Source organism: Carica papaya, chromosome 5, assembly GCF_054855325.1.
Source record: "Carica papaya isolate Zhongbai chromosome 5, ASM5485532v1, whole genome shotgun sequence".
NCBI classification, from domain to species: domain Eukaryota; kingdom Viridiplantae; phylum Streptophyta; class Magnoliopsida; order Brassicales; family Caricaceae; genus Carica; species Carica papaya.
In genome coordinates, this window is record NC_142313.1 from 73,666 (window position 1) to 100,057 (window position 26,392).

Below are 26,392 nucleotides of genomic sequence, written 5' to 3' on the forward strand. Positions count from 1 at the left end.
TGAAGTGACATAAGTGAAGGGGGATAAAAAGAAAAAAGAGAGCGAGAGAGTTTGAAGATGAAGAAAGATTGTGAATAATATAAACATACAACTGGAGAAAAATATGAAAATTAGATAATAGATAAAATATTGATGAGAATCATGTAATACGAACATTTGGCAATGTGTGTCAATTATAATCATGAAAAGTAATTATTATTATTATTTTTTTATAAAAAAGTGCATATTTCTCTACAAATTTTGCGATACTTGTTTATATATTTTAGTTTTATTTTTATTTTTGAATGCAAGCTTCTATATATTTTAGTTTTATTTTTATTTTTGAATGCAAGCTAATCGATATTATAAAAATTGTAGTCAAAAGTTGCACTCAAATATTACCATTAAACATTATAATAGTTAAAATTAAATAATTATGTTTTTAAATATACTATTTGTATAATGTTATTTTAGTTAAATGTTTTTCTTATCTCTTTATTAATTAATAATATTATTTAAAAAATAAAATGATAATGTAGATGGTAAATATTAAATAAAAATTTAAACATTACTTTAAAAAATTGTTCGTATAACCTATAGTTGAATATCTATAAACTAAACTTGCAATATATATATATATATATTTCATACTCTCTTAAATTTATATTTGATTGATTCCACATTAACAAGTTTACTTTATTTTTTAAAATTATTTAAATATTAAAAAAATTTAACTAAAATTAGAATGCGTTAAAATAAAAGAGAGCAATTGATTTACTGATGTTAAAAAATAAGTATTTTGGAATCATTTTAAAATTTAAACAAACGATAAACCTTTGCTTCCATGGCTGAAAAACTTGAAAGGAAAGAACCAAAAAGCATGATGAAAAGCAGGAAGCTAGATCGAGGAGCAGCGCAGAGATAGTCTGATAATCGCATATGGCGAGAACGCAGAGTAGGCCTTTGGAGGAGAAGACAAGCGCGAGGAAGGGAAGTCTCGGTGCCGGTGACTGAAGGTGAGGATAAGTGGAGAGAAGTGCGACTTACGAGTCCCTCGTTTGTTGCTGAATTCGTTGCGGTTGCAGGACCTCGGAGGCGTGCTTCACCAGCTTTCAGCTGTAGGGAGCCCAGTCAAGAGGGTGGAACCGCATTCGCAATCAAAAGGTGAAAAAAGCAAGGAACCCCAAAGGAGTTTCTGAAGGCCGAAAGGGAGGAAGCTGAAGAGAGTGAGAGGCTAGAAGGAAAGGACGATTCTGGAACAACCCTAGAGGCCGCGAATAAGACTAAGGAGGATATTTGTTAGTGGGTTTGTTCACTTCCTGAAATCAAAAAGAGAAGAGACAACTTTTAAAGGGAAACCGTGATAGAAGAGAGGGGAACCAGTGGCTTCTTATTTAGTTTTTTGTTATTTCTTTTTTCTGGGTTAACTCAGCAGGGAACCCTAGCTGCTACTGAAAAGTGAGAAATCGGTTGGGGAAATGGAAAAGAAGCCCTCGTCTTCGAGCAAACAGAGAGGCCGAAAAACAGACACTACTCGAGGATGGAAAAATAAGAGGAAGGAATGCTGGAGAAGAGCTGGAGCGACGGATCTATCGAACGGTATACTTGGATTTCTCTCCTCTGCTTTTTTTTTTCTTTTCTTTTTTCCCGTAATGATTTTGTAAGGGATCAGTTATGTATCTGGCTTTGAAAAACGAACGAAAGGGAGGATTGTTTAGTTTGATATATTATACTTATGGTTTTTGTGGTAACGGCTGATTAATTTATCGTCAAGTTTATGATGGCTTGAATACATTTATTATGTTTATTTGGTTGTGTTCACCATTGTTTTGTCTGCCATGGTCATGTATGTTCAGCTCAGCATAGTGGTATTTATGCTTTTATTGTGCGGCAGAGCAAACGGCCCATTAGATGAGGATCATGCCTACATAGTCCGTACCATTACTCTTACGCCTCCTTGTTTATGATGTATAGGCCTTTCCCGTTTGCAAACCTAACATATTACTGTCAGACATCACAACAAAAAGGAATTTGTTCAGGCGGTGTTCAGTGCATTTGTCTAAAATAGACCAATATGTGGCATTACTTTTCCATTCTTTTCTGGTTGATAAAATTCAGTTTGTTTTTTATTTTTACTTGAGAAGATCAGTGATTCTCCTCATTCCAATTATGTTTTTTCATTCTGATGGGTTTCAGTTGACATGCTATAGTGGCAAATGCATTGTTGCATTGGATTTGGATGCCTTTGGATTTTGATTCATGAAATAATATGATAATGTGTAAAGCTGATGATGACTAAGGATGAGTTTCAGGGATTTGCTCATACAGTTTGCATTGTTCTTAGTCACTCTCTTTGGTTCTGATAGTGTTGATAAATGGTAACTAAATACATCGCTTGCAGTCTAAGCATATTGATCTGCTAGCTGTTTGAGCAAATGTTCCTATTCGATGATAATCTCTTGGAATGTGTTATTCTTTTACCAGCAGTGTAACTACATGTGCAGAAGTAGATTTGGAACTTTTGGCATCTATTTATGTTTTTTCATTATATTGATCTAAATTTGAGGAATGACATGGGGACCTAAACCATCTTGTGTTTATTGAAGTGTTTATGTAACTTAAAAGATTCTATATTGATTTGGTATATGTGCCTTATACCCGCATCTTGATTATGAAACCAGATGTTAAATGGTTGCACATTTTATTGGGTGCACTTGCCTTCATAACATGAAATTATTTGCTCCACAATCTACACTCACTTTATGGAAGTACCTCATGATTGTTGTCCATCATGCACTTCCTGCAATGATCCACTGAAAAAAAGGAAAAGAGGATGGGGTCAGCAGGGGCCACCTCATGTCCTTTGTAAATGCTTTTGGATAACATGAAAGCATATGGGGATAACATAGCCCGGTTGAAGATGGTTTTCCTTTTACTTTTCTTATACTGACATTTGTGTGCGAATGACTGGGAGGCATCCCTCGAATTCAATAAAGAGACTTTCCAAACAGTAGACTTTGGAGGCTCTTTCTTATCTTATTACTCTTTTTGCCCCCTCATCACATGTATTCAAAATTTTCTACCCATTTGGATCTATAATAATTTAATATATTTTATTTTATTATGGATGTCTTTTTTACAGCCACTAGCACTTGAGTGCATGCAATTGAAGCCTTCATAATTAGTCTACACTACAAGGTAATGCCTTTGTATTGCTTAGTCTTTGTTATTTATTTTTTACTTCAATCTCTGAATTTAGACAAGTGCCTGTTTTTAGTGCTTGATCTGTCTTGAACAGGACTAGTTTTTAAATGAATTTTGGAGAGCCACGCATCACCTGTTATGAAAGATGATAATAAGAGTGAGTTAGCTGATGTGGCAGAATTGGGTTTTTGGGGATGAATGGAAAATTTTTAAGGAATCTAAGGGGCTTTTTACATGGTTGTGGTAATTTTCCTATTCAACTACTTCAACCATTTCGAACACCTTATGCTATGGCATTTCCTTATAGGGCATTTGAGAATTCAATCATTTATGTATGATTTGATTTTTCAAATACTGTCCAATATTTAGCCTTCATTATTTATATAACTTAACCAGATTTGACTAAAAAATCTTTTATTTTATTGGTTCTTAGATAAATACAGGAACTCAATTTGTTTATCCCTTACTATGTTGTTTTTAATAATTATCTGAACCTCTACTATGAAGTGCCATATGGTTCTTAATTCGATAGATGAATGTTTTGAAAGAACTGTTGAATCCAATAAAGTCAATGAAGAGGCAATTTCTTCTCTCAATATTGCTAGATCCCTGAACCTACTCCTCTTGCTTCATCAACTGGTCGTATTCTTTGATTTTGTTTCTCAGATTGAGAAAAATAAAAAGATTTTCTGCATTCTTGTAATACACGAAGAGCATCTGCAGTTCCAGCTTGATGCCTGTATTCTATGTCCTTTGTGAAGCCACCACATATTTCACATGATATTGCAAACATTTTACTGCTAATTTGTAACTTCTTCTTTTCTTCCTTTGACTAAAGTCTTACACTAAGTTTCCATAAAAATGAATTAAAATTCATATTACCCACAAAATAAATTAAGCAATATCTGACATCCAAAATAAATTAATCAATATCACTTATGTTGACAGGACAAAGAAGAATGGAACTGGATGAATGGGAATTAAGTGCCGAAGAATTGGATTCCATCGAAAGAGAGGCTCTACAAAGGATTGCTCAACAACAAAATTCTTATTCTATCTCTTCTTCATCTTCTCATTTAGTTTCTTTTAACAATCAGAACCCACAAAACCAAAACTCTTTTGTTCCTTCTGAAATCAGCAATCCCATCTTTTGTTCTTCTTCTACCAAGGTTAGCTTCCATTTTTTATTTCTTAATCAAAAGTTTTTAAAAGGTCACTCTTTCTTTCCATTCAACACTGAAAAGATTTTGCTTTTGTTTTTTGTGTTACCTAACTCGCTATTACATTGACTTGAATGTGCAATCTGGATGCGGCTATTGCCTTTTCCACCACTTTGTGCAATTTTCTGTTCCTCAATTTTGCTATAATATTTGATTTTTTTTTTCTCGAGCAAATGCGACCACTTTTACCACCATTGTTTTTCTTACTGATTCTTTGGAGATTGTTTTCCTGTAAAGAAAGCACCATGTGTTCTCTAACATTTGAATTTCAGGTTCAAGATTTATCTCAGGGCACCAGAGCATTACCCCCGTCAATCAAACAGCAACCAAGCACTGGTCAGTTGTTTCCTTTTCTTTTTTTTGGAAATAAACTGGTCATTTTTTCTGTCAATATGCTTTGCAACTCTGGGCACCTGCCTTCTATTATTCCTTTGTTGTCATTTCGCTTCCCTGTGTAACTTAATAAAGATTGCTTATTTGTTTTTCTTGTTTTTTTTAAGTATTTATCATAATTATAAACCTTTTACTGCCTCCTAACCAAAAAAGGTCCATTGGATATATTACCTGTTAAGCTGTTGGTTCAGACATCTATTTCTTTTTTGTTGGTGGATTATCTGTGGGGTCTTTTTTTGTGTGTGTGTGTGTTGGGGGGGGAGGGTGTTTAAGAGGTTTGACTTCTACTTTTAAGTATTATTATCAGTTTTGAAGTACTATCTAGCTGACTATTGTCTGCCATCTAAATGTACTGTACTTTTGTGTGCAACTAGATGAGTGCACAAAGGAGGTAGGGCCAAAGCTCTGTGTTAAACTTATGCTTCATGCAAGTGGTAAAATTGCTGCAAAATTTTTATATAATCAGGTATTTCTTCAACTTTTTTGAAAAATAGGCTTTCACCTTTGCTTGATGCTGATTTTACTTGTCCTCATCCTTTATCTTATGCTAGGTACTAGTAGATGCTCTGCGAAAGATTCCTTTTGCTACTTGGAATGCAAAAGAAAGGTTCCTTTTGCATCCTTGATATGTTTATGTTTCTATTTTCTATTGCTCTTCTGCATATCACTCCGTGATTGACACATTTGATGAGATTCTCTCAATGATTCTAGTCTCTTTTTTGGCTAGTTGAAATGCTGCTCGAGGCAGCACTTGAACCCTCAACCTCATGCTTAGGTGAGGAAGTACCCACCAACTCGCCCGGAGTTGGTATGTCTCATGAGTCTAATCTTATCCGAAAATTTTCTGTATCACCTGCAGATTATGGATGTTTCCACTCTCTTCATTGTCATCAGCACAAAATGTTCTCACTGATATATCCGAGTTTAAGTTAGAGGTACTAACTTGTACTTTTTCTATTTTTTGCATATCTTTATATTGACAAACTTACAACAATATATTATTGTTTTGGCTGCTTCAAGTATTGTATTCAATCATATTCTAGTACTATGTTACATCTCGTATCTTTATTAAACAGTAGGTTTTACTTATCTCTTTTTGAGTTTCAAGGGAATAGGTCATTTTTTTTATTCTCTGAATCAAATCTTCTTCATGTTTGAGGTGCCAAACAGATTTAGCTTGTAATTTAAAAGTCTAGCTGTCGTGGTTTTTTAGGTAGAGAACTTAGATCCTCTGGTGCAGCGGGCTATTACTGCTGCTACTAAGCTTCCAGATCTCCAAGGCAAGTTTTGATAAATGAATTTTACAATTTAGGTGTTTGAATGTTTCATTTAAAATGAATTTCATTAGCAGTTTCATCTTTTGCATCTTCTGAACCCTTTATACCCCTTCTTTAATTAGAGCGGTATGACAATATACCTAGTAATATTGAGTTAAAGCTTCTGCCGTTTCAGCGAGATGGTGTAAGGTAACTTTTTTGAGTTTCCCATATTTACTCATTTGTTTGTCATGACATAACTTTCAATTTTGCAAAACTTACCATTCTTGGTACTGAAGTTATAAAGCTTCTTTAATCTGTTGGCTGCTTGTAGTTCATATTATTGTCTTATTGACAAATAATATTTTGCATATCTTGTTTATTTCTTATTTCGTAGGTTTGTGCTGCAGCATGGGGGGCGTGTGCTCTTGGCAGATGAAATGGGACTTGGAAAGACTTTGCAAGCAAGTGTTTGTCAATCTGATGCTCTTCTAGTTACTTATGTGCTAAGATGCATATTATTAAGAACTTGATCTTTTCAATCATAGATTTTAGGTTGTCTTGCTATATATTTCATTTCTTCTTTTTGATTCTGTGACATCTTATAATGTGTGTAAATATATAATTTATGGCTGAGTGTGTATTGATATAATGTGAACAGTTGCTTTGCCTAATGTATACTTGCTAAAAAAATGCATCTTAAAGCTTTCTCTTGTTCAAATAAGTTCCTATAGATTTCATAGTAATTTTATGAAAAACTATCATCCATATCAAACTATTAGCTAAATAGAATGGTAACTTTTTAATCTTTGGCGAAGGAAATTTTCGATGCATAAGGGGTTTTTTATTGTATGTCACATATGTTAAAGTTGAGGGAATATCCTTATTTATAAGGAGAGTATCTTCTCTCCCAAGTGAGAAGCCTTTTACAAGACAAACTTGATAAAATAATATATCATTTGGGTTTGGTGAGACTTTGCCACATTAGACGTGAATATAAATTTAATTTTTCTTTGGTCCACATTTACCGTCTTTCTATACTTTTTATTTTTTTAAAAAATGTTCAACAAGTTTCTATGAACCTCACACATAGATAAATAGTATTGCTTATTTATTTGAAGCTACTTATGCTTATTGGATTTAATTTCTCGAATGGGGTTCCTTGTGGAAAGGAAATTTTTTTAAAATTTTCGTAAAATTGTGCAAAATAATATAGTCATGGTTTTGCGAAGGGCTAGTAGTTTGTGCTTTTATAAGGATGGATATTGAATTCTTCATACTTTTTACAGGCAATTGTTGTGACCACATGCATTCGTGAATCTTGGCCTGTTCTTATACTAACACCTTCTTCTTTACGTCTGCATTGGGCTTCAGTAAGTGTTCTATCATTTTCATATTTGAGTCTAGGAAGACTTCTTTTTCTTGTTATACATTTACATTATTTATTTTCTTTATAGATGATTCAAGAATGGCTGGAGATTCCTCCATCTGACATAGTTGTATGTAATCATTATCTCTCAAAGTTTTTAAAAGCAATAATACTTATATTTGTAGTTGTAGAAAGAACATTTTATACCTTAAACAAAACAAATCAATGTTCCAGGTTGTTTTACCCCAATCGGGTGGATCAAATAGAGGAGGGTTCAGAATATTATCTTCGAATACCAAGGGTACCATTCATCTTGATGGTCTCTTCAACATCATCTCCTATGATGTGGTCCCTAAATTACAACATATGCTTATGGCATTGGATTTTAAGGTAAGTATATCTAGTTAATTTATATTTTTTAGCTGTTAAAAACAAACTTTGTGTTTACTTCAACTCTATTCTAATGGCATTTAATTTCTATATGTTAATTATTTGATACGTACAAGTTAGTCATAATTATGTATTTGATATAAATCTAACCAACTTCAGTCACATATTAAATTCCACAATGATGAAACAAGAAAGAATTACTTCGTTTGGGAGAAGATAATCTTCTTGGCTTCTCTTTGGGCTAAAGCTCATGGGATTTACTCGGAGATCCCCTTGCTGTTCTGCACAGGAGTTGGAATGCCTTGATTATGTGACGAGTTGTTGGCTGTTATTGTTTTATTTTCTTTGTTTTTGTTTCGGTTTACTTGGTTTTCAGCTGGATAATTTATCCTCTGTTTTATTGTACTGGTCTCCTCTTTCTTATTTTTTTTTGAAATATAAGAAAGGTATTATTATGCATAAAGGTACCAGTGACGTACCGCCCGTATACAAAACATAGTTATAAGTCAAACAAGTGGTCCATGATAATACCAAAATCATCTCAATCTTTGATGCTATGCCCTAATAAAATAGAGTTAAAAGTGTGAAAGTATTTATCTCTAATGTTTGTAAAAGTAGTTTTTATATCCTCAAATGCTCTCGCGTTTCTTTCCTTCTACACAACCCAAAAAATAATTAGTGGAATAAGGAACAAATGCCTTTCTTTTTACAAAAATCCGCCCACGCCCACAACTCTCTACTCACATTATTAGCCATAATCCAATTTAATCCCAATAAGCCCAAAATAGTGGTCCAAATGTTGTATGTTGTCAGACAAGTCAACAATAAGTGGTTGCATGTTTGCTCATCAGATTTGCAGAGATAGCATCTATTAACCATAGTGTTATCTTTCCTTTTTAGCATGTCAATAATCAAAATACATTCATTTGCAGCATTCCAAGTAAAAAAATCCATTCTTGAAGGGGCTCGTCTTCCATATTTGCTTGAAAGTTGTTGTTTTGCTGCAACTGTTATCACTTATACAAGGAAACTTGTACAACGATTTCACTGAAAAACCTCTCTTTTCATCAAGCTTCCAAACCCTTTTATCTCTGTCATCATTCAGCTTAATGCTGTCCAAACACAGTAACATATTGCTATAATCATTTATTTCCCAATCCTGTAAGTTTCTTTTCACTTTCACATTTAAGGCCTTCCTCTCCCCCACATTCTTATACATCTCCTTCACTTTAGCCTCCTTATCACAGGCGATGTCAAAGATTTTTGTAAAGCGATCTTTTAGTTTAAAATTTCCCATCCATTCATCCTGCCAAAAACTGACATCCTCACCATTACCTAATTGCCAACCTACACAGATCTTGAAAAAATAGCTGCAATCCCTAATTTTCTTCCAGAGGCTCATCTCGTGCGGTTTGAATCTTCCCCTCCTACCTCTCTCCTTCTCTCAATCAACCCATCTCGCCTGCACCACCTTCCTCCATAACCTCCCCTCTTCCACAAGAGATCTCCACAACCATTTCCCATTAAAGGCTCGGTTTAACTCCCTAATTGACCTTAAACTGAGACCCCCTTCCTGAACTAGTTTCTTCACCTCCTTGCACCTAAGCAAATGATATTTTCTATTTCCCTCCTCATCCTCCCAAAGGAACCTACATTGGATGTGTTCAAGTTTTGTCGCAATGTTGGCCAGAATGGTTAAAATAGAAAGGTAGTATATAGGTAAATTTGCCAATGTGCTGTTTATCAAGGTAAGTCTATCCCCTTCAGATAGAAAATTTCTTTTTCATCCCGCCAGCGTTTTTTCAAACATCTTCACAATAGATTCCAAAGTTTTCATATTTTTAAATTTGCCTCAAGAGGTAAGCCAAGATATTTAATTGGAAGTGTAGTTGTCTTACATCCCAACACTAAAGCCAAACTCTCCTCATTCCCTTCATCACCAATTCTAACCAATTCCATCTTCCTCATGTTTATTTTAAGATCGGATACCATTTGAAAACAAAGAAAGATGCACCTCAAGTGAAACATAGCATTGACAGTCGGTTCGCAAAAAAATAGATGAGAAATCCTCACTCTTTCCTCCCCCCTCCCCACATCCACACCCTTCAACAAATTCAGCTCCTCTGCCCTCTCCATCAATCTATTAAAAACCTACATAATAGTAGTGGAAAGTAATGGTGACAAATGATCCACTTGCCGAAGTCCTCTAAAAGGCTTAAAAAATATTGATGGGAACCTATTAACTATGACTGCAAAAGAGGTAGTGGAATTACGTTTCATGATCCATTTTTGCCATTTACACCCAAAACCCATCCTCATAAGTATATAATTCACAAAATCCCAGCACATATGGTCATACACATTCTTTATATCGATTTTACACATGAGGCGCTGTTGATTTTGGAAAAAGAAAACAATAATTTTATTTCTCACTTTTTATGTTGTTACATTTAGTATTTATAAAATTTTTAATCTACTAATGAGGAAATTTTTATTTTACGAGAATTATACTTATGTAATATTATTATTCTCATAGAGTTCTGATTGCATAATATTAAATAATAAATTAAAATAATTAAATAATAAAATATAGTAATTAACATCCCATCTCAAGTTGGTGTTGGGATATCACACATGACCAATTTGTAGACCAAATTTTGAAGAGCTATCTTTCTAATCAGTACCAAAGGATGCCAAAAAAGTATTGTAAATTGAAACCAGATTTGTCAGACAGCAGTTCGACTTGGCTCAGCTCAAAATGACTCACCTTGGCTCAAAACGGCTCGACTCAGTTGAAAATAGCTTGGCCCAGCTCAAAGCGGCTCGAGCTTGGCTCTAAAACGGTTTGAGCTCCACTGAAGTACCACATGAGCTCTCTCGCGACGCCACGCACCTCCACCGGAACTGCCATGCACCGTTGGACGCCTTGCCAATGGACCACCACGTGCCCCCATGCGCCTCTGCCAGAATTGCCACGTGCCTCCGCCGACCACCACACACTGCCGTGATTTCACCGATAATCACCACAGAAAATGCTGGTAGTTTCAGATCCAGCATGGATCTGGTGAGATTGCGCCGAGGGACATTGGAAAATGTCTTTGTGCAAAACGGGCCGTCGTGCATCTTCTTCTTCTTCGACAAGCTCTGTTGTGTGTTCTCTCTCCGGCTTTCTGGTTTTAGGCGCAAATAAGGACGGACTTTAAGATCCATCTTTAATTTCTCTTCTTTGAACCTCTGTTCGCATAGATTGGGGACAACCACCACGTGTTCTTTAAATCGCGGCTGCTGATCGACACACTTGGGTTGTTCACCGATCCAGTTATGCTTGGCCAGGCTGTTCGCGCACTCTGCCTCACCAGTTGGTCGCCACTTGCGCAAAGATCTGGTCTGATATGCCGCCTGCCGTTGTTTCACTGTTTCTTCTTTAGGTGGCGGTCAGGAATGCAAGGAAGGATCTGTGATTTGTTTTTCTTTGCTCTCTCTTATATTTGGCTTTCTAGGGAGGTGTTGAAGTAAATCATGAAATTAGAATTCTAAAATAGTTTTATTTGGCTTTGATATCATCTTGATTTAAAAAAAAAAAATTATATTTCTCATTTTATGTTGTTACACTTACAGTAGTTATAGAATTCTTATTCTATTGATAAAGAAATTTTTATTTTACGAGAATTCTAATTATATAAGATTATTATTCTCATAGAGTTCTAATTACATAATGTCAAATAATAAACTAAAATAATTAAATAATAAAATATGATAGTCAACAAATCCTTTTTTTTTGTCCTACCAATTCATCCACACCTTCATTAGCAATCATCACATCATCAAGGATTTGTCTACCTTCAACAAATGCACTTTGAATTTCGCTAATCACCTCACCGAACATTTTTGATAGTCTCTTTGTTAAAACTTTAGAAATCAATTTATAAATGTTCTCCACTAGACTGGTTGGTATAAAATCTTTTATATCTTTTGCACCCACCACTTTTGGAAGAAGAATCAAGAAAGTCAAATTGATAGAATTGATAAAAGACCTCGTCCTGTGAAACTCATTAAAAAACAGCTAGCACATATTTCTTGATCACATCCCAGAAAACTTGGCAGAACTTCATGTTGATTTAAAAAAAAAAATTATATTTCTCATTTTATGTTGTTACACTTACGGTATTTATACAATTCTTATTCTATTGATAAAGAAATTCTTATTTTACGAGAATTCTAATTATATAAGATTATTATTCTCATAGAGTTCTAATTACATAATATTAAATAATAAACTAAAATAATTAAATAATAAAATATGATAGTCAACAAATCCTTTTTTTTGTCCTACCAATTCATCCACACCTTCATTAGCAATCATCACATCATCAAGGATTTGTCTACCTTCAACAAATGCATTTTGAATTTCACTAATCACCTCACCGAACACTTTTGATAGTCTCTTCGTTAAAATTTTAGAAATCAATTTATAAATGTTCTCCACTAGACTGGTTGGTATAAAATCTTTTATATCTTTTGCACCCACCACTTTTGGAAGAAGAATCAAGAAAGTCAAATTGATAGAATTGATAAAAGACCCCGTCCTATGAAACTCATTAAAAAACAGCTAGCACATATTTCTTGATCACATCCCAGAAACTTGGCAGAACTTCATGTTGAAAGCATCCGGCCCCGGCACCTTCTCTCCATTACATTCATCAAGGCACCCTTTAATTTCTTCTTCAGTGAACTAAGCCTCCAACCCATCTCTGCTTTGGGCACACAACACCGTAAAGTGAAGATTATCAAGTTTAGGCCTACTTAATACATCTTCAGTATACAATTGCTGGAAAAACAGCCTTATCCTCTTCCGCATGTCTTCATTGCCTTTGACTATTTCCCCATTACAACAAAGTTCTTCCACATAGTTATTTTTTCTGTGAAAGTTGGTCGTACAATGAAAGTACCTTGTGTTTCTATCCCCTTCTATAAGCCATTTCTCCCTATCTTTTTGTCTCCAAGAAATTGCCTCCAAGTTCATGACCGATGCGACTTCCTTCCTTAGATCATCCCTCCTCTCCCTTCCATGCTCCATCTCCTTATTATCTTGGTCGGCCATCTCTATAAAATTCTCATTCAATGATCTCTCTAATCTACCCTCCTCCCTCTCCCACTTCTTAATTTTAATTTTTAGAGTCTTCAACTTAGAAGCAAAAACACAACTAACCATACCCACCACAATCGTTTCCTGCTAACATTTTTCCACTGAATTCCTAAACCCCTCCAACTTCAGCCACTTATTATTCAATCTAAATGGGATAGACCTCCAAATAATGCCTTCAGGGACAAGGCAAATTGGGAAATGATCAAAAATTGGCCGGCTTAAATTTTTTTGCATCAAACTTGCAAGCTGCATTAACAAACTATTAGAAATTAAGAACCGGTCAATTCTTGACCATGAAGGGTTTTCTCTTTCATTGGACCAAGTCCACCTTCCTCCCCCAAGTGGAATATCCACAAGCTCCAACTTATCCACTATATTAAAATTGTCCCCAATCACCCATCTCTCACCCCACTTCATATTACACCTCAACAAGTTCATCCCAAAGACACTCCCTTTAATCTCTGTTCCCTCTGCAATAGATGCCAGAAAAAACCCACCTCTTACCATCCCTAAAATTCTCCAACAAGCAAGACAGAGACACCCTCCCCCTCTCCAACCCCCTGCATAAAATTTTTTCATTATCCCACATAACAAGAATCCCTCTTTCTTAATAAAACTTCCTTTTTTATAAGAAAACTTTCTTTTGCTTTTAGTAAGGATGACTAAGTATGAACTTCATGGTGAGTTTCTTTTGGAAAACTCCCAAGATTTTGTTTTTGGATATTTCAACACTTCAAAACCTGAGGTTGAGTTTTCTCAGACCTAAAGAGAAAGATGCAGCATGGATTTTGACAAATGAATTTTAGTTACATTAGGACTTTTTTTTAGATAATCTATGAATTATTTTAATAATATGGCTAAGATAAGGACTTTTTACTGATAGAGTTTGATTTTATTTAGCTATTGGGAATTTGCTTTTATCTGTATTAGAGTTTTGTTTATGTACGAATTTTAGGATTTTACTTTATGTTTTCCTTGGAAGTGGTACTTCCTAATAATATAAGTATTTGTGGCTTTTGTGAAGTTCAGTTATAGGGTTCTTGAGAATTTTCTCAATCTTTCTAGTTCTGCAGTGCAATGGAAACTTCAACTGTTATAGTTTGGAATCCCTTCTTAGGTGTAATATCTAGAAATCCTCGGTGGCCCTACATTCTTAGTAGACAAATTACCCTAGTTTGTTCTTCATCTCCCTATGTATCTGAGCCAAACGAAAATCAGTTACTCAAATATCGTGTTTGACACCACCCAGTTACTGTGTTTGACAGTCAAGCAGTGCTCCCATGTGCTTGACACCCAAATTTGCAATCTTGAACCCAACCACATGACAAGGCATTTCGATGTCCTTAGTTCACTAAAAAGCTTTCCTTCCAACACAAGCTTGATTTGGATCTGTTAATTAGCGACCATAACATATAGCTAGATGACACCACTAGAAAAGCCACCTCGTGACATCATACATCCACCATCTGAGCTCTATCTTCACACAAGTAAGGTACTGACTGAACAAGCACAAAAGTGTCCATTCACAAAGACATGGATGTGAGACATGGTAACTCGGAATCATGGTATTCTACCTTTTTTCCCTCTACTCTGATAGTTTCTCCTTTATGTACTTTTAAAGTGAAGTAGTTTTCATTTTTAAATGATAATATTTAGAAACAGAAAATTAAAGAATTAGCCAAAAATCTCGGACCAGACGTGTTGGCATTTTATTCTCAACACTCTTAGATGATAATACCTTCTACTGAGGCTGGGCCTTGTTTGTAGTGTCCTTACATGTGACTAGAAACTTTTTTTGAAATAATAAGTATAATATGTATCATTAAATATAAGCGCCAAGAGGGTGCAAACCCATGTGCAAAAATTATTTACAAATCATTAAGGATATCAATATGTTCTCCTAAATCTTACATGTAATTATTCGTGTGACTAGAATTTTTTAATGGAGATAGTGAATCTTTCTATTTTGTCCATCTGTGATAGGTTATTTAATGCTTATGGCCTTGTTTTTTTGCAGGTTGTAATTGCTGATGAGTCACACTTTTTGAAAAATGCTCAGGCAAAGAGGACAAATGCTTCCATTCCTGTCATAAAGGTCTTTCTTCCTTGTTAAATAATAATCATATGCTTGTTATTGTTTTCTTCTTACATTTATTTACCCGCAAAACTGAATCCTCAAGGTTGATGCTGAAGACTATTCACCTTTACCTTCATTAGAAAGTGTGTAGATTTGATCATTAAGGTGACTTTACAAGGTCATGCTATAAAACTAGTGTATTTGGGCTAATCAAGTAGAACAATCTAGGAATTTTATAAAGAAAAATACTTGTTCAAATTACCTATCGCACATAACTAGTCTGCTTATTTTGTGCGAAGGAACTGGAACAGTTGCATCTCGCTCTCCCTTCCTCCCCAACCTCCTCTCTTTCTCTCTCTCTTCCCTCTCTCACATTCAGCGTCAATAATTTCAGAAAGCTCAGTATGCAATTTTACTTAGTGGAACTCCTGCTTTATCTAGACCAATTGAGCTTTTTAAGCAGGTATCATCATATGTTAGTTTGAGATTTGCAACTTTCAACTCCAAGAATATATGGAAGTAACAGGATAATGTGTTTGTTGGAAATTGTGTCCTCTTGACAGTTGGAAGCGTTGTATCCAGATGTGTATAAGAATGTTCATGAATATGGTAATCGGTACTGCAAAGGGGTAAGTGACAATTCTTTGTGGGTCTAGAATGTGTGACTTATTTATCCACTGGCCGTAGGTATTGAATAAATTGGTTGTTTCTTATGTGAACCATCCAGGGAGCTTTTGGAATTTATCAAGGTGCAAGTAACCATGAAGAACTGCACAATCTAATGAAGGCAACTCTCATGATCCGCAGACTTAAAAAGGATGTCCTTTCTGAACTTCCTGTGAAGCGAAGGCAACAGGTTGATACTGGGTTTTGTTTTGCTCCTGCCATTTTTCCAAATAAGAAGGTTTATGACTTTGTTTGGTTTAAGGTTTGCAATATCTTGGTCTTTCCGTGGTAAAGTAATAGCAGTTTGATTTAGTTAAAATATGATATTTTAGAGTTAACAGCATTGTCAGAACCGTCAGTTTGTATCTGTAAAGAAAATGATACTAAAATCAATCCGGGAAAGTTTACTGGAGTCTGCAGTATCAGCTTTCAACAACTGCATTGACTTTTAATTATCTATTGTCTGAAAAATTTCCTATGGGATAAATTCTAATGTGGCTGTTTTGTACTCAAACATGGTATCTTCGCATTCAAAGTCGTGCATGTAATCAACAAATTAATTTTATGGCAGAAATGTGTAAAATAGAAAAAGAATTTGATCATTCAATTTGTGGTGTTTCTTTTTATTGTGCATGTATCAGTCAAGTTTAGGAATGGAGTATAGTTATATGATTTGTGTAACATTTTGTTATCCGTGCCAAACTAATTCTCAGGTCTTCCTAGAGTTGGCTGAAAAAGATATGAAACAAATCAATGCTTTATTTTGTGAGGTAAGTTAACTCTTGTGAAATTATTATTTTTTTCTTTTCCAAATTCCTCTAGTCAAACATCAAAAACCTTTTGTGCTGCTGAGAGCAGAATCGCTGGTTGCCTGCATAGAATCACAAGTTACAGCTGGCTATGGTAATCGTAATGGGATTAAATTTAGATGTCTCTTTGCAAAATTTATTGCTGATTTTAAGGGATTCTGTTGCTGCAGCTACAAATATAACTAATTGTGTTATGGTGCTCGACTGAGAATTGTCCATTACAGATGGACTTTTTCCTGTTTATCTTGCAATTGTTAAGTTTAAAATTATTGTACCTTCTCTAATTAACAGGTGATATCTATATATAATATATGAAAAGTAATCTTGGAAGTCAAGGACCTTAATATGCATTCTTTCAAAAAAAAGAAAGAAAGAAAGGACGACGTTAATATGACACAAAAATGGAACTAAAGAGCAGTGCCACCAAATGGCCTTTTTAGATTAGACATTTGCATGTCCTGTGATTCTGAAGGTCAATCTTTGCGTAATCTTACTATTAACAATCTAGATGAGAGCCTGGTCTACCGACCTCTAACGATGGTCCCAAACATTGCTTTGATCACCCTCTACCAGAGACTACCATTTTCATTCATAAATCTCCAAAGCTATTTCCCCTAAATTTTCATATTAACCCCAAGTAAAGATCTCAAGCTCAACCCTCCTTGATACATAAGCTTTTTAAGCTCATCCCATGCCATAAGATGATGCTTATTCCTGTCATCTATAAGAATCTATATTGAATTGTTTCCAATATCTTGGTTACAATCATATTTACTATCAATAGGGACATATAATAAATGGGAATATCAATCATCTTGCTTTCTGTAAGTGAGAATCTCCCTCATAAGAAACTTCACTTATTATCATTAATCACTTTCATTTATTATTATTATTTTTTTGAGATGGATCACTTTAATTATATGTTGCCTGATAATAATCTTATCTCTTACTATGTACTGGATATGATTATATAGCTGCTATCACAATCTACTACTTCTGGGGAATCTGTCCTGGTCTAATGGCTAAGGAAAATGACTGGCTGAAGAAATTTTAAATTTACAGACAATAATTATATTATCGTATTTGCTTTAGTCTCTCAGTTTCTGTCGCTTTCTTTCTCTTCCAACATTATCTTTACATTTCCTATTATCAAAGCATTAAAATATTGTTGATTCTCATTATGTCACGTAATTGGGGGACCATTATTTTTGGCTCTAAGAGGCCCACATTTTTGTTTTTTCGATTAATTTTTTTGACTCTGTGTTTGCATTTGGATTTATTTTTTGAGGAGGATGTCTTATTCTCTCTATCTGTGATTATTTTCTCCCTCAATAGAATTTCTTCTTTGATAGAAAATGTTTATGTACGTGTAACGAAAAGCAGTTCTGCTTTGTAGTTGGAGGTAATCAAAGCAAAGATTAAGGTCTGCAAATCAGAAGAAGAGGTTGAATCTCTCAAATTTTCTGAGAAGAATCTTATTAATAAGGTAGAAATTACTGGGAAACATCCTTAAAGGCTCCTTACTACATGCAATAATTGTTCTTGTGTTCTGTATTGGATGTGTGTCTTTTTCTTTTGGGGAAAATCTGATATTATGTGCTTTAGCTCCATTTCTTTTTGCAGGCTTTGAATTGGTGAGCTATATTATTCTGCCACTGATCCAAATCAGCTTCTCTTTCTCATCCTTTTCTTTTTATTTCTAAAATAATCTTATTTCAGATCTATATTGATTCTGCTGCAGCCAAGATCCCAGCGGTTCTAGATTATCTGGGAACTGTAATTGAGGTAATTTTCTTTCATCTAGTAATCTTGAGTTCTTTCTGCTCTCCATCCATTTCTGCATGTATTAATGTGTGAAAGGCACTGCCATAGTAGAAATCGAGATTCAGAGTCTGGTGATAGACTTCAACATCTATATGTGCAGGTATACACTCAGGTGCTCTATGTGTTAGGATTCATGGATGCATGATCAATTATTTATTTGAGAAGTGATTAGATACTCATGGGTTCCTGATCCATGATATTACTCTACTTTAGGAATATATTTAAAAAAAAAAAAAATTACTTCAGGAATGACATAGCTATTGTTTAAATATAATGACTTTTGAGTATGCAAAGGAGGCTAATTCATTATGTATTAGTTTTATATGTGAACTGCATATTTTTTTTCGCATACTCTCTTTTGGTGTGTTTGAACCTTCTTCTTGCAGGCTGGCTGCAAGTTTCTCATATTTGCTCATCATCAGCCCATGCTTGATGCAATACACCAGTTTCTGCTTGTAAGACCAACTGATCTTTGTTAAAACCTTTCTCAAGTTGACTTCTAAGGGTAGGATATTTGCAGAGGAGAAAAGTGGGCTGCATTCGGATTGATGGTGGTACTGCGCAATCCTCAAGACAAGCTTTGGTTAATGACTTTCAGGAAAAGGATGTTATCAAGGCAGCAGTGGTGAGACTGCTTACTTAATCTATCCCTGTATATGGTTCTTGTTTCCTTAGCTTGATACTCCATTCTAGTTTTAAAGTTCGCAACATTGTATTGTAAGTTGTAACAGGATTTCTGAGCTTTGTCCTTTTGGGTGATGATATCCAGCTATCGATCAAAACTGGAGGTGTTGGCTTAACTCTAACAGCAGCAAGCACTGTAATTTTTGCCGAGTTGTCATGGACACCCGGTGATCTGATACAAGCTGAGGATCGTGCTCACAGGATTGGCCAGGTAAATCAAAACTCATGGCTTTAGAAAGTCGGAATGACTCTTATGTCATTTCAAACCTGTTAATTGCTTAAACTGTGACCAGTTATGGTCTGGTAATTAATTGTATAGACTATTAATTTTAGTCTGGTGAAGTTGCAGCATGATGCTTGCGTGCTTTAGATTTTGCATGGCGTGGGCCTGCTCAATATTTGTAAATGAACATATTTGAATCCAATTGCTTTTTCAACCAGCATGAGAAGCATAGTAACTTGCAGGACTGAAGTTAGCTATCATTAAATCCTAATATATAGTATTTTGGCTTTATAGGTAGTTAGCTGGTGATTTTACCACCAAAGTTGTTGTCACAGACTATAGTTTTTGTCGTATAATATATTGAATTCATCATCCAGGCCTTTTCTATAGAATCTTAAAAAATGGGAATTGACATATTAATTTTGGAGTTGGATGTGGTCGATGGAATTCAGGAACCTGTGAAAACGTGGGCCTGAACTGGGGGTTATGTGGTCAATGAAATTCAGGAACCAGTGACAAACAGGGGCTATAGATTAATGATGTTAAGGCCAGAATTGAGGGCCATGACCGGCACCAGGGAATGGGTACCTGTAGTGCCACCAATGTCCTCTGCAAACCTGAGAAATCTGATATGGTCATTACATAATTCAATCCAAACTATTAAGGTTATACAGGAAGAGAATCCATACGCTGTACTGCTAGTAATTTTTAGCACTTCAAGTAAGAGTATACAATAAGATGCAATGATGCAATGATCTTATCCTCAAAAATATTTTCGAATATGCTCAATTAATAATGTGAATTGCAAGTAGAATTAAGTTACTGTAGGAACTTACCTATGAAGAAAGTTTTGAATGGTAGCATGCAAGAAAGAATTATAGCCTTTTGTGAGCGAAACAAACTACATCCACCGATGTCATCCAGCAATGTGTAACCTGTGTCTCTACATAGACAACATGCATCCTCCTCAAATACATATAGAAACCCACCTCTGTTCAAATACATAATGTAATGAGTCTCAAACTTATATATTTGTAGCCCATACACTAAAAAGAGTCATACTTATGCCTTACACGTTCTGATGCCCGTGCATAACTAGCTAACATATGCATGATTGTATTTGCACTAACATGTTCTCATAGGGTAATATTATATATTTTATTGATATAATTTATGAATTTTTATCTATATGTTAATGTTCACCATATTGTCAAAATACCCAACCTATGCATAAATAGGTAACAATATATATACTTTTTTCGAGATAAAAAGTGTGGTGTGATTCATTCATTCACGAGCACCAAAGGGGCGCCAACCCATTTACAAAAAGTATTTACATATTAATTAAAATATTAATAAAATCTTCAAAATCTTCAATTGTGTGAAGAAGATTATCCATGATAAAAAAACTCATGGTCTATAATTATTTATCTCTAACTCTATCCAAGGCGTCTTCCAACCCCTCAAAAGCTCTCAGGTTCCTCTCTTTTCATACTACCCAAAAAATAGCAAGAGGATGAGATTCAATGTTTCTTTACTCCACTAATACCCTTCCAAGCCCAAATCTTTTCCCTCACCGAACCAGCCAACTGATCCCAGTAACCTATAAATCAATGTCCATAATTTATACACAAAGGGGCACCAAAAGAGAATATGATTATAGGACTCCACCTCCCTCTCACATAAGAAATGTCATTCACCAACATTTTTTCTCTTCTCATTAGCTTGTCAATAGTCAGGATACAGCCAAGACCTGCTTTTCACGCAAAGCTAACAACTCTGGATGGAACATTAATCTTTCATATTTCCCGAAAAGGAAAACTAGTGTCTGTGACCTTATTTTTAGTTAGATAGTTATAGAAGGACCTAATCGAGAAAGACTTTATAGCATTGAGTCTCCAAATAGGTTGGTTCTTGCTCTCGTTGTTGTTGATTGTAGCAATAGAGAGTGTATGGGGAGAGCCTCATAATCATTAACTTCTCAATCATTATGGTTTCTCATAACTTTCACATGTCATTTCCCTTCTCCCGATTGTCTCTATATGACTTGTGTACGAGATGTTCTTGTGTTGTGTAATATTATGAGTATGAGAAAACTGCTCTCTTAGTGACCCCTTTTTAGTCAAGTGTCATGTCAGAAACTAATTTTGTCTCTCATGCCAAACCTCCACCAAATACAATCTTGGAATTTGTTCCTACCTATGCATATTTTTTTCCTCATTCCTTTCCCATGCGGTCTAGTTGATAATCTAGTGTACTACCCTCTATTCATGATTCTGAATTTTACCTCAACCACCCTCTACTATGGGGTACTATTTTCATTTATGAATCTGTAGAGCCACTTTCCCTCTAAGGCTAAATTCATCTCCACTAAAGATCTCAACCCCAAACCCTTCCTGACATATAGGCTTTTTAACCTCTTTCCGTGCCACTAGGTGATACTTCTTCCTATATGCTAAGTCGCCCTGTAGGGCTTTATATTGAATTGATTCCGGTTTCTTGGCTACGCTTGTCGGGATTGTCAAAAGTGCCATGCAATAAATGGAGATATTGGCCATTATACTTTTAATGAGTTTAAGTCTTCCCCTTTTAGATAGGAGGTTCCTCTTCTATCCTGTCAATTTTCTATTAGACCTTCCCGCCACAGTATATGACGTCATCACATTTTTATAGTTATCCCCCAATGGTAACCCCAAATATTCAACCGGTAACTCCACACTTACACCCAATGACTTTTGCCAAACAAGAAGTATTGCTCTCATCACCTTGTCTCACCAGCTCAGACTTGGCTAAGTTAATTTTTTTTTGGGAAATAAAAAGCATAATATGTATATTAATATGTACAAAAGATTTACAAATGAGTTAAAGTGTCAATGACATTTACAAAATTATCATTATTAATGTTATGACCTAATAAAATAGAACAAAAATAGTAAATCCATCTATCCTTTAGCATTTTCAAATTACATTCTTTTCCAACAAAAGGTCTAGTATTTCTCTCTTTCCAAATGAACCAAAAAACAATCAATGGAATTTGATTAGCAATACATCTCTTACAGCTCAATCCATCCTACGCCCAAATCTCATCACGAACTGAACCCGCGACCACCCATTCAATCCCCAACAAACTATAAATCATGCACCAAAGCCTATATGCGATATGACACCACAATAGAAGATGATTACATGATTCCTCTGCGTTTAGACATAGAAGACAACCATTCACAATGATTAGTCCTCTTGCTCTAAGTTTGTCCGTAGTGAGAATTTTCTCCCAACAAGCCTCCCACGCAAAAAAAGCAACTCGTGGGGGAACCATTGTCTTCCAGATTTGTTTCCATGGAGAGTTCTGAGACCCATCTGCAGCCCCTTAATCAGAAATTTGTAGTAAGAATGGACAAACTTAGAGTATAAATTAATTTTTTTTTTCTAAAATAAAAGTATAATGTGGTATTAATATCAACAATGGTATCAAGGGGTGGTACCACCCATATACATGGTACTTACAAGTCAATTAAATGATCAGTGACATTTCCAAAATCTTACAACCTATTAATGTCTTGACTCAAAATCATAAAACCAAAAATATAAAACCATCTATCCCTAATATTAATCATCTCTTTCTCAATTTCATCAAAAGCTCTTGTATTCCTCTTATTCCAAATAACCTAAAAGATGGATAAAGGAATTAGAAAAAAATATGTTTTTTTTACATAAGCCCACCCATGCCCACAACTTGTCCCTCACCAAGCTCACTACCACCCAATTTAGACTTAACTAAATTAATATTTGAGTCTAGAAACCATTTAGAAACTCAGCAAAATGCATATGAGATTAAATATGTCGCTCTCATCAGATTCACAAAATACAAAAGTGTCATCGACAAAAAAAAAAGCAAATTACCTCCTCCATATGCTTCTACTCACCCATCTTGAAACATTTAAATAACTCCAGCTCTTTGGAGCTTAAAAACATTTTGTTCAGAACTCCATAAAAACTATGATAGAGGAGATAAGGAATTACTTTGTGCAGGCATCTGGAAGCTTTGAAAAATGAAGATGCACCCCAATCATCATAATGGCAAAAGTAGTAATGGGCAAAAGTTGTAAACTTCAGGTATAATAAAGATCATATAAGAATGGGAAAATATTGGAGTAATGGGCTTGGAGAAAGATATTTACATGTTTTTGTGATGAACTTGGGAATGGGAAGATACTAAAGTGGAAGGGGAAATGGTTATGGATGTTACACAAGCTAAGAGCATCATCCAGATTGCTGATATTCCATCCTAAAATGGTGTATACAAGGTGTTTGTGAAAAGCTCATAAAGAAATGACCAGTCTGAAAATCATATGGAGAAGAAAATTCTTATTGTAGAGAATGACTGGTTCTTTTGGAATCAATTGGGCTACATGTACAAGGGTAGTAGAATCCTTCCAGTCGATGTTTATATATGTGAAGTTTCACCAAATACTCACTATTTTAGTTTTAAAATTCTTTGAATAATGAAAATTTCAATTTCAAACAAGAATGGGATGAGTTCTTGTCTTGGCTGATGAACATCCTTCCAGACAAGGATGCCTTCATGGCACATCAGAACTGAGTCATGACACATCATTGGCTGAGGTGTTAATCAGAAAGTTGAGGTGTCAGTGGAGGAGATATGAGGAGTATTGGTTTGAATTTCCTAATTATACTCCTTGTTACTCTACTATTATTTTCTGCATTTCTCGTTATATTTCTTCTGTTATTTGCCTCTGATCTTTTTGGACAACAGGATATATATGAAAATTGTAACTGTAAGCATTATCTCAATTTTAAAACAGAGAAATGTGAGAGAAATATATTTAAAAAAAATTATAGAAATGGCTCAACTCAGTGGTAATTTTCTTCTCTGTTATCGGTTCATCCTCATTTTCTCATATTCCTCTATTTCTTTTTTGTTTCTTTAAATCCTTTTTTCTTTGTCTATTTTTTTCTTAAATCAGGATGTAGGATCCTGATAAGTCACAGCTGCGGAAGCAGTTGCCTTGCCCCAAGAGGTGGTGAATTGGGCAGAGGTTGCTGGTTTCCCTGCTTCCTGTTTGCCTGCTGCCTCCCTCTTTTCTTCTATTTTCCCTTTTTTTTTTTTATAAAGAATCTAGTTTCTTTTGCTCTTCTGTCTAGATAAAGACCCTAATGTAGTCTACCTTTCTTTCCTTTGTGATTTAAAGATATAATGGGCACTGTCTTACCATATTTTGTGGAGTATTAAAGATATAATGACGTTTGAAGTTCAGTTAAGAAGATATTTGATAATTGAATTTTCATGATGGTATTGGATGATGCCTAACACTTCTCATAATGTTAAAGGGTATTACCAATGGTAATTTTTTTGTGTTGTCTAATGGTAGATGATCATTCATAAAAGTGGCTCCTTTCGCGGGTTGGTCAGAAGTCAGTCTTCTTTGGTAAGACGGAATTGGACAAAGAAAAGAGAGTGCTCGACTGGGATAATGGCCAACAAAGACCGTAATTACATAGATAACCCCTCCTCCCTTTCTCCGTCTTTAAGGCAAACCGTATGCCGGCTGGAAAGAAAGACGACCTTACCTTCTCGTAGATGGTGTCAGTAAGAGCTACTTTAGTATCCCCGTTGACCTTCTTTTGTAGATAGAATGTTCAATGAGTGGAAACAATCAACCTTACTAATAAAGGTGCTTGTTGAGTAAGGCCGGCTTTTAGAGCCCAAGCCCTTTGTATAGGTTGGGTGCTTGAGTGCATCTTTCTCATATTGAGAAAATCTTTCCTTTAGTTTCCAATAAGGGGCGCGTTAGCTAGGCCGTTTTCTTGCAGGAGTGCTAAAGTGCATCCTTATGTTTTCTTCGCTTGCTCTGCAGTACGAGCCTCATACAGAGCCGCGCCCCTTTAATATGATGAGAAGAAGAGGGGCCGCGCTCTTTTCTTTTCCGCACCAATCCTTATTTACTACTACATCTTTTTTTGGGTGTATAGCTCAGTTGGTAGAGCATTGGGCTTTCAATACGATTAGTTCTCCATTACATAATGGGATAGGATGGTCCATAAAATTGTGAAATGGCACTCTGTGTACCTCTCCATCATAATCATTTATATGGCTTGGACTTTTTTGTAATAATGAGTTGAGACTCACAGATATGCAACCTTGAGGTTATTGTGATTTCTAATAGGATTCAGTTTGATGGTGTGAATACGAGATTCTCTTCCATATTTTGCTAACATGTGGTTAATGTTTTAGGCCTCTTCCGTTAATGTATACTATCTGCTAGCAAATGACACCGTTGATGACATCATATGGTATGTTGGCTTTTTGAATGCGCTTGGATGAATAATCTTAATTCTACAAATCTAATTGTTGGAAAAAGCTGTGAGGATATTACTGTATTTTATGTAGGGATGTGGTTCAGAGCAAGCTGGAGAATTTGGGGCAGGTTCTCTCTCTCTCTCTCTCTCTCTCTCTATATATATAAATATATATTTGCAAATTCGTGTGCATGTGTCTATATATATTTTGAAAAGTACTTTTAAATTTGAACTGAACTTTGTTGTTATTTGAAAATTAGATGCTTGATGGGCAGCACGAGAACATTCTGGAAATCTCAGGTGGGCAGTCAGGCAGTTGCCTGGCAAAGCAGAAAACATTGGACTCTTTTTTGAAGCGGTGCAACAAGGTTGATAACACTGAAGATGAGCCTAAAGCAAAGTACCCCAGGCACATGTAATAGTAGTAACAAAGAATAGTATGATGGTAGGGCTTGTACTGGTATGTAGTCCATTAGCTCTAAGAGCAACAGAAAATGTACATAATGTCTTGCTTGCTCTTGTTATTCCCTTTTGAGTGGGGAAAGAAATGTTGGACACAAGGTGCCCTTTTCACCGCTAGGAAGGAATCAATTTTTTTGACCTTTTTAAAAATTTGTTTCGTGATATTGTCTTTGTCAGTTAGACAAATTATTGACGGAGGAGTACGCGGATGGTATTTGAATGATAAATTTAAAATAAATTTTAAAAATTACTGAATCGGTGGTATTTCAAGAATTCAAACTTATTATATTTTAAAAGATATACTTAATTTTCCTCTTAAACAAAAACTTTTATTTCTTTTCTCCTTTCTTCATTAATAAATTATTATTT

At 35.1% G+C, this 26,392-nt stretch overlaps 1 protein-coding gene across 5 annotated transcripts; it reads left to right on the plus strand.

Moving 5' to 3' along the window:
- The first annotated feature begins 787 nt into the window (after positions 1 to 787).
- Positions 788 to 26,278, plus strand: CHR18 (chromatin remodeling factor18). 5 transcript variants are annotated; one of them, XM_088220959.1, is made up of 28 exons: positions 789 to 995; positions 1,065 to 1,578; positions 3,122 to 3,177; positions 3,278 to 3,426; positions 4,132 to 4,352; positions 4,676 to 4,739; positions 5,171 to 5,262; positions 5,348 to 5,403; positions 5,656 to 5,731; positions 6,010 to 6,076; positions 6,196 to 6,262; positions 6,450 to 6,522; positions 7,342 to 7,425; positions 7,510 to 7,551; positions 7,656 to 7,811; positions 14,975 to 15,052; positions 15,429 to 15,497; positions 15,598 to 15,663; positions 15,762 to 15,890; positions 16,414 to 16,470; positions 17,906 to 17,995; positions 18,229 to 18,294; positions 18,720 to 18,788; positions 18,854 to 18,958; positions 19,103 to 19,228; positions 25,497 to 25,555; positions 25,653 to 25,689; positions 25,822 to 26,278. In XM_088220959.1, the coding sequence occupies exons 4-28, from the start codon at positions 3,378 to 3,380 to the stop codon at positions 25,978 to 25,980; spliced, it is 2,157 nt and encodes a 718-aa protein (XP_088077085.1). In that variant the 5' UTR covers positions 789 to 995; positions 1,065 to 1,578; positions 3,122 to 3,177; positions 3,278 to 3,377; the 3' UTR covers positions 25,981 to 26,278. The 5 variants fall into 5 exon arrangements, with proteins under 5 accessions (XP_088077088.1, XP_088077085.1, XP_088077087.1 ...); XM_088220960.1 differs by having other exon boundaries at positions 790 to 1,578; positions 6,450 to 6,516; XM_088220961.1 differs by lacking the exon at positions 3,278 to 3,426 and having other exon boundaries at positions 789 to 1,578.
- The last annotated feature ends 114 nt before the right edge of the window (positions 26,279 to 26,392 follow it).